Source organism: Anoplophora glabripennis, unplaced genomic scaffold (genome assembly GCF_000390285.2).
Source record: "Anoplophora glabripennis isolate ALB-LARVAE unplaced genomic scaffold, Agla_2.0 scaffold1006, whole genome shotgun sequence".
Taxonomy (NCBI): domain Eukaryota; kingdom Metazoa; phylum Arthropoda; class Insecta; order Coleoptera; family Cerambycidae; genus Anoplophora; species Anoplophora glabripennis.
The window spans coordinates 18,119-29,706 of record NW_019417134.1 but is presented as its reverse complement, the minus strand read 5'-3'; the positions used below and the strand labels follow the sequence as shown (position 1 = coordinate 29,706).

The 11,588-nt window shown below is 33.9% G+C and overlaps 1 protein-coding gene across 1 annotated transcript; it reads left to right on the top strand.

Annotated features, from left to right (window-relative positions):
- The first annotated feature begins 2,047 nt into the window (after window positions 1-2,047).
- On the top strand, window positions 2,048-10,943 carry LOC108913379 (RNA polymerase I-specific transcription initiation factor RRN3). The gene is made up of 8 exons (XM_018718930.1): window positions 2,048-2,211; window positions 2,269-2,713; window positions 2,769-2,874; window positions 2,928-3,080; window positions 3,190-3,669; window positions 5,084-5,262; window positions 10,256-10,514; window positions 10,573-10,943. The coding sequence occupies exons 2-8, from the start codon at window positions 2,269-2,271 to the stop codon at window positions 10,763-10,765; spliced, it is 1,815 nt and encodes a 604-aa protein (XP_018574446.1). The 5' UTR covers window positions 2,048-2,211; the 3' UTR covers window positions 10,766-10,943.
- Window positions 10,944-11,588: the final 645 nt, after the last annotated feature.

The window sequence follows — 11,588 nt, the reverse complement described above, 5'->3', positions numbered from 1 at the left end:
CAGGGGCTTGATTTTTGAAAACAGGAGAACTGATTCTCCAGAGAAAAAATTCACCTGACAAATTTCTCTTAAAAACTTAAACACTTATTTTTGAACGTTGAAGGAATCCAATTCTCTAGAGAATTTAATTTATGCCGTATGTCGAGGATATATTTGCAACTGACCAATCAGCGGGCAGAGTTTTCTTCAATATTTCAGTGCCATTATTGGCGACCCTGATGTTTAGTCACTTGATTTGATTTTGAAGTTTGTTTTGTAAATGTCATTATATTCGTCAGGGAGACTAGACATCTCCATGATATTCGTAGTAATTTAATATAACTTCAATTTGAATAGAAATGTATTTGAAAACACAAAAAATTTAATATTATTATAATTATGATGAAGCGTTATTCGTTCACGTCGAAAGCGCAAAAAAGAAATTAACATGCTTAGAAACAACGAAGAACTTTTTAAAATGAAAGTTTTCTTCTACTTTTACTCACAAAAAGGCCCAAGAACAGTGGTCAGATATTGCTGAAACTTTAAATGGTTTAATTAATGTTGTCGCGGATGGTTTACAATTTCTGCAGCTTGCAAATTATTCATTATATTTAGAATTAATAATAAATTATTTGGATCCATTACAAATTTCAAATTTCAAATGATTACGCACCTTCGAACAGCGAATGAATGAAGTGACTTTTCGCGCATGAGCATGAGATGACATTTGGATTCAAACTATTCGGAGAAAACGCCAATTCCCCCGACAAAACCCTGTGGAATTATTTCTCTTGATATCTAGAGAAAATATTCCACAAGAAAATTTCAAAAATCACATTATCTGTGTGTCAAGAGAAAATGACGTAATTTTCTCTAATGAACTAATTCTCCTGTTTTCAAAAATCAAGCCCCTGGGGGTTGATTTTTGAAAACAGGAGAATTAGTTCATTAGAGAAAATTACGTCATTTTCTCTTGACACGCAGATAATGTGATTTTTGAAATTTTCTTGTGGAATATTTTCTCTAGATATCAAGAGAAATAATTCCACAGGGTTTTGTCGGGGGAATTGGCGTTTTCTCCGAATAGTTTGAATCCAAATGTCATCTCATGCTCATGCGCGAATTGTCACTTCATTCATTCGCTGTTCGAAGGTGCGTAATCATTTGAAATTTGTAATGGATCCAAATAATTTATTATTAATTCTAAATATAATGAATAATTTGCAAGCTGCAGAAATTGTAAACCATCCGCGACAACATTAATTAAACCATTTAAAGTTTCAGCAATATCTGACCACTGTTTTTGGGCCTTTTTGTGAGTGAAAGTAGAAGAAAACTTTCATTTTAAAAAGTTCTTCGTTGTTTCTAAGCATATTAATTTCTTTTTTGCGCTTTCGACGTGAACGAACGCTTCATCATAATTATAATAATATTAAATTTTTTGTGTTTTCAAATATACTTCTATTCAAATTGAAGTTATATTAAATTACTACAAATATCACGGAGATGTCTAGTCTCCCTGACGAATATAATGACATTTACAAAACAAACTAAAAAATCAAATCAAGTGACTAAACATCAGGGTCGCCAATAATGGCACTGAAATATTGAAGAAAACTCTGCCCGCTGATTGGTCAGTTGCAAATATATCCTCGACATACGGCATAAATTAATTTCTCTAGAGAATTGGATTCCTTCAACGTTCAAAAATAAGTGTTTAAGTTTTTAAGAGAAATTTGTCAGGTGAATTTTTTCTCTGGAGAATCAGTTCTCCTGTTTTCAAAAATTAAGCCCCTGATGATTTTTTACTTTGACAGAATCACGAATCATGATGTTCTTTTGTGAATATTATACATACTTACCATCCTTTCAAACACAAAAAAATTGTTAATTTCATAATAAATTTGGTAATATTTAATTTAACGCAAACAGAAATGTTACCTAGATCATTATGATCAATTCATAAAACGAATAAAGTTATACAGGGTCTTAAACTTAAATTTAGGGGAAAATATAAGAATCCTTGGTTTGTTGGTTTGAGATTTTTAATGGTTTTGTTCAATTGTTCATGACTTGATAGACTTGTCGGTACAAGAAAAGCACATGTGGTGGTGTCTATTTAAAAAAAAATAAATTGGGCTGTATAAAGTATTTATTACTTTACAAATTTCATTCACTTATATTAAAACAATTAAGTTGCACGATTACCATTACAGAGGAAAAATTAAGGTTAGCATTTAGTTTTATTTCTAAGACATATGTAATTTTAACGTTTTCACTTTTCAGATGTCTGTTATTTCCAGTAGAAGGAAGAATTCTTCACCTCCATCAATTTTAAAAAAGGGAAAAGCATTAAGAAGTAGATTAAGTGAAATAAAATCTCCAAATAAAGTAAAATTTGTTTTGCCTCATGCACAAAAAGTCCAAAATATTCTAGAAGAATATAAAGGAAATAAAATTTCAAGAGATTATGAAAACTTGTTGTGTCTTATAAGAGACGCTGAATTAACTGATGAGGACATATCTTCTCTTTTGAAAGAAGCCACAGAATGCATTACTTTATTAAATCAGGATTTAAGGCTGTTTGTTGAAGCTATACTTTCTGTAAGCTGGATTGATAAGAATAATGGTGTGGTGTCAGAATACCAATCTTTTATTGTAAATTTATTATCTGCACATAATTATCATGCAAAATTGGTAATTGAAAAATTAGTTACTTTATTTTTACCAGGTGTGTATATTTACCCTTATTTGAAATTATATATTTTAATTTAACCATGTTTTAGATCCAGGGGATACAGATTGGCCAGATGGAATTCCAGGTGATGCAAATAATCGTAAATATATTAATGTACACACTTTGTTAAATTTACTGATGCATGTTGTGCCAATGTAAGTTTTATCTTATTGCTATTGTTTCAATATAAAACTAATGTGGGTTTTAGGTGTAAGGAGATATTAATGAATTCTATAAGTAAGTACTTCCCTTATTATAATAAATCTACTCATATACATGAATGTTATTTACATAATGTTTTATGGATATTGGAGTACCAACCGTCCTTTCGACATGATATCTTACATCTTATATGTTCAAAGTGAGTATTCCAGTTAATTTCAATATGTATTCTATAATACTTGTCCTCTTATTTTTATTTTTCTTTCTATATTTTTTTTATTTCTATAGTCAATTTTCCACAATTTCAGGCTAATAATATTGGATGTGAATGCTCCTAAGGAAGAAATAGAGAAGTTTATCAATGCAGATGATGAAATGTTTTTGATGGATGACGACTCGAAATCAGTTAAAACTTCCACTACCTCTTTTACAGTTGTAAACCGTCATACAGTAGCACATACCTTAGATATGTGTTTAAATATGTTATTCAATTACATTACTTCTGAATGTCACAATTCTAAGGATGGTCAATTGAGGTGGGATAAAACAAAATCGTTGTACCAAGACGTAATATCTGTATTTGACAAAGTTATCCTACCTACTTATAATACTCATCACGTACAATATGTTATGTTCCTAATGTGTTGTTTTAAATCAACTATAACAGAAGCATTTTTGAATTTCTTATGGAAAAAGGTCTGTAACCCAAATGTTCCTCCAATTTTACGGCAGGCATCTGTAAATTATATTGCTAGTCTTGTCGCAAGAGCCAACTTTATATCTCTGTCGTAAGTATATTTTTAATTTATTAATATAACACAAGTTGTGCAATTTAAAATGATTAGTGGATTCTTTAGCTACTTTTGTAATATTGCGCAACTTATTTCTAACAGTATTCATAAAAACGATCATATTTGAAATTAGTCATTATAAAGAATATTGTTTTAAGATAAAATATATATACAGGGTGTAAATTTAGTGTGTAACTATTCAATATCTTTTAGGTTTATTAGGTATATTTAGAGATTTAATCTTTTATAATAAGAATTAATGTTTTTGTCTATACAGGGTGTTTTTTTATCAAAATACTGGAATAGGATTTTTTAAATTAAACTCGCTATGTTTTTTATTTAATGAAAATCTACGCAAAATTTATATTACGACATATTTATAAGATTCAGCTTCTTCATCCTTTAGCCTTGCCTTCCTTTGACTTCTTACTTTTAGCTTCGAAATTTGTTATTGTAATTATTCAAAAGTTAAATTCAGTGAGGCAATTATTTGGATGGTTTTACGTTTTATCATCGATAAAGATAAATATAGGAAAAGCTTGAAGCTGTCCTATCTAAATATTGTATAATGGCCTCACTTTAATGCATGTAAATATCAGCAAATTGAATTGCATGAAAAAAGTAAACATACATTTCAGTAATTTTTTAGCGCCATAGTTGCTGTAGAAATTGTTAATTATTTGTTGATGAGAAAGTCCACCACACTTTTATCCATGACAATCTGCAGTTTGGTCTTTGAACTAATAATACTACTAGTAGAGGTTACTTTGGCAAAAACTAAATTATATAGGCACTGTGAGGATACCATTGGTAAATTATGTTTTCATACTTTCTATATATTTTCAGTAATTTTTTGCATAGTTACCACATTTCAAATAATCGACTTCACTTAAATGTTTGTGCACTTATAATAATTCTCTTCAAAATTAAACAATAAAAGTATCGGGCAAGAACTGATGTTTCCAATTGTTCTGCCTATAAAAAAAAAAAAAAAAAAAAAAAAAAAAAAAAAAAAAAAAAAAAAAAAGGACAAAAAAGTGGATGTCAGCACTATCTACGGCCATAACTATTTATTCATTTTCATTATTATTAATTTTAAGCACCATTCTGCAGTTTCAGTGGTTTTGATTACTAATGATGCTTATTAATTCATTCTATTACTCATCATAAACAAACTGCAAGTTTGTATAGGGTGTTCCTTTAAAAAAACATGTTAGCATTTTGATATAAAACACGCTGTACAATAAAAAATATTGGCCACGTTATGCTACTGGATACCATCAAATAAACTTCTAGTAATCCTAGTAGTATTAAAAAAGTATTCACTGCATCTACAATATCCTGTATGCATATATAGTTCCATGTGTAATTTACAGACAAGGTAATAAAATAATTTTTTTTTTTTTTCTAGAATATTAAAAGGAACTTTACAGCAAATGGCGGAATGGATTCATACTTATAACTCCAATCAAGATGGATTAGAATGTGTTAATTCTGATGTTAGAGTTCATTCAGTATTTTATAGTGTATGCCAAGCTTTATTTTATATTGTGTCTTTCCGACATAAAGATTTCATAGGAAAGAAGAAAAGTAAGTTTTTATATATGAATCAATTCAATCTATATTACTGCTGCTACTACTGAGTTTTCATAAATGATTATGGGCCATGTGACCAGTAATTATATTTTCTTGACGTTGGCAATTAAATTTCGGTAAAATTAAAACAATAAGATCAAGATTACATTAAGACGCATTATTCATCGGCTGTGATTGATGTAATTTTTCTCGAAATTCTATTCAACCAATCAGCCAGCGATCACATTATCTCGAATGTAGATGTAATGGTTTTTCACTGTTCATCGTTTTTCATTTTTGTTACTAATACCAGTTGTGCAATGTTGGGTTACATAAGCTCGGTGGTCACGTGACTTGTAAACATTTATGTATTATAATGTTACTATAGCATTACTGTTATACAGGGATGGCCAAAAGTACGGAATAAAATTCATATCTTTTGAATGAGTTAATTTTTTTTAAAACGCCGAAACGTAAACTGATTTTGATTTTTTCCCATTTTTCGGTTATATAATAATTTTTGTTCAACCCCCTAACCCCCAGCTACTCCTACTTTTTTTTTCAAATGGAAATATAAGGCATGAGGGGGCTCGTTGGAAAGCTTATAGAAAACCGAATCCAGCCATACCAAATAAACAAGTTTTATTTAAAAAAAAAGTGCACGTAGAAGGTGCAACTATTAATTATTATAATGCCACGTCTATTGTCTTGTGGTTAAACTATTATAAAGCATTGGAAATACTTATAATATATTACAATTAAAATAATAAAATGCAATGAACTTAATAAACTACACCTTAAGTTGCACGATTTTTATGCATGTCATGTAGAAGGTCTAAATTTTGACGTATTAGCGCAAGTAAAAGGCGCAAGGGAAGCGCATTATTTGTGAATACGTTTACACGGGCGCAAAACTCCTTAGTCCGACTAACGCCTTACGCCCCTTTCGTGAATCCGGCTGATAGTGTTTCATAAATTCCAAGTAGGTAGACTAATAAAAATGTAAAACTAAATTATCTTAATCAATATATGTTTTAGAATTTACCTTTTTCAATGCAAAAAATTTATAATAATTACCAAAAAATTAAATTGATATTTCAAAGAAGTATTAATAATGTTTTTGGTGTTTTGAAATGTTGGAGACTAATGCTGTGATTCTCAGCGGCAAATTCAATTTTAAGTATTACTTTACAATCTTTACAGAGAGCACCATTTTCATGGCATAATTGAAAAATAAAAAATTAATTTTGGCAAAACAAACAAATTGAATTGTAGGTGTGCGTACACATATTAAAAACTTTTGTATGGAAAAAAATTGCATTTATATGCAAACGTTTTTTTGGAACTTTGGGGCCTTTTTTTTCCCTTTAGTGCCACGATATTTATACGGCAATATTTTTTTAATAGTTAATTTTTAATGAATTCGAAAAGGGCACAAATGCCATACATTCCCAGACTGACCTAGTCATTATCTTATGGTTATGTAAGATCAGTAGTGCTTGTTTACTATCTGTGTAGATTCTAATGATTTTACCCACAGTGTGTCTGCGATTTCTTTAGTGGCTGGTTATACCTGCTAATTCCGTTTGTACCACGGTAGCATGTCTATCCATTGCCCACTGATATCGGATATGCAAGGATCTGGAATATATTCCACATCCTGCAGCTTCCTTCCTTTTTGATCTGTCTGTGAAGACGTTGATTACATCTTCGCGAGCGGTCTCCTCCTGTCTCTTAACTAGTACGGTGTAGGGTTTGTCGAATGCAGCGGGGTGAAATACTGCCAGTGTCTGCCTGAAGAAGGGGCATCTTCCTGACGACCTCGTTCCATAGGCGACTCCTAACTTCTCCATGTCCTACATCCGGTTTGAAAGCAACGTTTTTGAGGCGAAGCATGGTTTTCAAGGTCACTCATCCAGAGGTGGCAGACACAGCATTGTCTCCATTGCTATGATGGGTGCTGTTCGCATAGCTCCAGTTATGCTCAGACAGGCAATCCTTTGTACTTGGCTGAGCTTTTGTTTAGCTGGGATTTCGGCCACCAAACGACAGCCCCATAGGCTAACATTGGTCTTACTATGGCAGTGTATATCCACATAACCACATTTGGTTTCATGCCCCAGGTTTTGCCAATGGTTCTGCGGCACTGCTCATAGGATATGTACGCCTTTTCTAATCTTCTTTCAAAATGAAGATTCCATGTTAGCTTTGCATCGAGTGTAACAACTAGGTATTTCACATCAGATGCAATGCTTAGTGTAGTGTTTAGATGCCTTTATTGTCCGTAGTTTTCTCTTCTTCGTGAAGAAAACCATCTCCATGTTTCTGGGGTTGACTGACAGAGCATGGTCCTCACACCACTTTTCAATAGATCTTAGGGCTGATTGCATTCTTTGGCAAATAATCTCTTTGAATTTTTCACTAATCAGCATAGTGAGATCATCTGCATAATAGATACCAATTTCCAAGTTGAGGTGGCATACGAGACTCTCTAGAACTAAGTTCCACAGCAGCATTGATAAAACGCCTTCTTGGATTTAACTACCCAGGGTTCTTGTATCAGTGCCAGTGTACCCTACTCCACATCAAAGCGGCAACATAAAGCAGCCGTTGCCGCCATGCTATGTTGCAGATTACACTGTACCACACTTACCTTTATTAAACCAAACATTGTAAAGCTGCAAGGTGTTATTTTTCTTATCCTCTCAGCCTCCTAGGAGGAGGGGACGATTTCCTCTTCTCCCTGCACCAGAGATGAAGGAGTTGAAGAAGTGGCTGTCGCCGCAGGTTCGTGTGTTTTTTCTTTGAGAACGAGTGACTGGAAGATGTAGTGCATTTTCATCGACCTCGCCTCAAGGGTTTTCAAATTAGCTTCGTGGGTCATCCTTGGCCTCATGGTGGCACCACCTGTTCACACTCACCGTGGGGTTCTGACCTGCTAGGCAACGCATCACCACCTCCTCCCCATGGTCGCTTTCGGCTTTCACGGGAGTCCAGAGAGTGACTTGTCAGCCTTGGCAACTGGTCAGAGCGCACTACGGCGAGGGCACTGCCTTCCCAAGGACTCAGACTTCCCACTGTGTCCGTCAACAATGTCTGTGTGTACTCGTCTTCGCAGACAACCCTAATGATCTCACCAGAGTAAGTCCTCGAGCGAAACACAGGTGGTCTAATAATTGTAACATCGGTAGTCAGAAGAATTTTGTCCAACTCCACCAGCAGTAATTTTTTGATAAGGGCCTCCCTATCCATGAGAATTTTCCCATAGGGGTTGTCCTTATCAATGATTGCAACCCTCAGATACCCTGCGGTAGAGTGGGCGCCTTTGGAGGAGGGAGCTGCAGTTGCAGCTCGAGCCTCTTCTCGCACTCCTCTTGGCTTCAGCCCCATATATTCGTTTGCCCCTTTGGGTCTTTTTACTGTCCCCCATTTGAGGGACAGTTAGGAACGATTGTCCAGGTTGTGGCAAGTGTTGCCCCTCTGCCTCAGGTTGTGGCAGACATTGCCGCTCTGCTGCTGTTAGTTTGACTTTTTTATTATGCATGTAGGATTTAAATGATGTTCGTCCACCTGGCTCCCCACCCGCCACAGAGCCCAACTAGGGGATGCTGCAAGCAGTCAGCAAGGCTACCAAGAAACAGGACAACGTCATGAGAGGGTTGTGCTTCCCTGAACGCCAGAGCCAACCGACGCCCAGTTCTGCAGCCTCCTACACGCCCCCCTGTCCCAAAAGCTCACCCTGCCGCCCCTCTGACAGGACAGCACAGTCGATTGGCCGGGAGTGGGTTAGCTCCCAGCGAATTCCGGATCGATGTGGTGTGTTGCTCTGACCACACGGGAGTTGGGGGTCCAAGCCAGTGGGTTAGCCCCAGTGGAGTTGCTTATGACAACCCTAGCCATAGGACCGAGATCCTATGGCTCCCTCTATCCACCACCCAGGGACGCGCCTGGTAGGTAGCTCAACCCTCGGGGGATTGATATATCATAAGTCCATTTAATTGATTTCTTTTAATTGTATTTTCAGCAATTTTAGTAAAAGTTACTTTTTTACTTAATATGAAATTTTACGTTATAATATGCAAAATACACAGCAGAAAACCTAACCTAAAAATTGTTCTTAGGGCTTGGTGTTTCAAATAAAATTATTCGAGTTCACTAAAAATTATACTCTTACAATTCATAGCAACAAGATCAAAATGAAAACATCGCACATTGAGAGTGAAAGTCTGGAAGTGAATGTGCAAAATTAGTCGATATAAAGGTCCAGGATTAAAATCATTACATGACCAAAAATATAAATTTAGAAATAGGGAAAATATTTTCCAAATTTTCCTTATATTAAATATTACTTATTGTTACAGGTAAACAGGATATTTATGTAGTGTATTATTTTGTGGAACAATCATCATCATTGGTTGTTTTATTTTTATTATTTACAAGAATTGTTTTCTTTTTATTACGATTCGTATAAAATTATCAAATATCTTAATATATTGACTTTTCTTCCTGTGATAATTATTTGAAAGTAGCTGATCGGATAGACGTTGTCCTGTCCAAATTTCAATAAACTTGTTCGCGATAAGTACTTTTCAGTTTTTTTCAATTTTTCCAATTTTCTGGGCAACTTTTCCAATTTTTCTTTCGTTAAAACCCATATTGGGACTGTTAAGTACTTCAAAAAAAAAATAAATTGCCAAATCGGTCCAGCCCTTCTCAAGTGGTGTGCTTGCCAACAAACAGCATTAAATTTTTATTTTTATAGATAATATTTTGTCGTGTCAGCTTTGGCCCGATGTTAGTAATCCTAAAAATGTTATCGAGGAAGATCATTGCTAGGGATTTCTCTAGTCAAAAACTAATTACATTGACTTTCCTCAATAATGTACCTGCAAAATTTCAGCATAAAATCTATTTTGCAGAAGATACCAAAACAAATAATATTTTTTGTTCTATGAAGCCTGATCTTTTTCAGAACAACTTGTATATTATTTTTAATTGTAATTTTTAGACGTAGTATTCTTAGACAGTTTGAATATGGCTAAAATGGTAACGAGTAGGCTAAATCCATTGAGGGTTTGTCAGCCAGCTGTGGTGCAAAATTTTGCAGCTGTCACAAGAAAATACCAGTTAGCTTATTGTTATACAATAATAGAGCATAACGACAGAAACACCATGCCAATTATTTATCAGGATGATAGAGGAGCAATTCTTATGTCCAACAATGTTTTGGAAGCTTTCTACCCTTTTGATCCGTATATTTTGGAAAGGTAAAATTCTTTATAGATTTTTGATTTATTAGGTTTTACTTTATTTGCATTTTTTTAGATCTAGTAAAAAAATCGAACCTTTCTACAGGGAGTATGAGGAAACTTGCGAAGAACCAATGGACGTTGATACTAAAGAGCCCAACCATGAAATTGATGACTTCTTATGTAATCAAGAACTATCGTCAACGCCTAGTAGTAAATCAAATAAATTTTCTTATGGCAGTTCTCCTGGCTTCAAGTTTAAAGGATAAATGATATATGTATCGTATTTAAAATTAATTTAAGATTTTATATACCATCTATGAATATATTTATACAAACTATATTTATTGAGAAAAGAGGGTCTTCATAGCATATATGAACTGTGATTTAATAATTGTGTCAACTCATGTCAGTTTTAAGTATTAAATATATCGTTTTCTGTCTTAATACTGATTTTTAATTCTTCTTTTTCCTTCTGTTAATAAATTATTTCATATAACATGGTGTAGATTTTCATCTAAAGTATAGCTTCCTAATAACGGACAGCGACAGGGAACCCTAAAGGCCTGCACACACATACGCGGTAATTTAAGCGGTGGCGTTTGAATGTAACGCATAGAAACAAATGGGTCAAAACATACATGTCGCGGTACGAGCGGTATATTTAAATTTGAATAACGCCACCGCCGTCGCTACCGCGTATGTATGCGCAGGCCTTAAAATGTCGAAAATATAAGCCACACTTTTTTTTATGAGATCCTGTGTATTTGTTGGTTTTTGGAATGATCTCCGTGTTTTAATTGCAGCTGTATATATGCCGCAGGCTAATTGCAAATTCAGTCTTTTTATAAAAATACCTAGGCGTTTTATAAGTGATTAGGCAAATTGTAAAGTGGTGTGTAAATGCATTTTTTTTTTACAATTTGAAAATTTTAGGTGTTATAAAATGTCGAATAGCTATAAGTCTTATCATAAACGTATCTTGATCTTCATTTTTTTAGAATTAACTGACTTTCTCTAGTCGTTTTGTAAACGACTAAAAATGAGGTAGGCATTTCATGAATTAGCAATTTATGTTACTGCTGGTTCATA

Bases quoted from the DNA above. Each gene is read 5' to 3' on its own strand.
- LOC108913379 (XM_018718930.1), top strand. From the start codon at position 2,269: ATGTCTGTTATTTCCAGTAGAAGGAAGAATTCTTCACCTCCATCAATT. The intron at 3,081-3,189 runs GTGAGTATTCCA...CCACAATTTCAG, and splicing joins TTACATCTTATATGTTCAAA to GCTAATAATATTGGATGTGA. The intron at 10,515-10,572 runs GTAAAATTCTTT...GCATTTTTTTAG, and splicing joins GATCCGTATATTTTGGAAAG to ATCTAGTAAAAAAATCGAAC.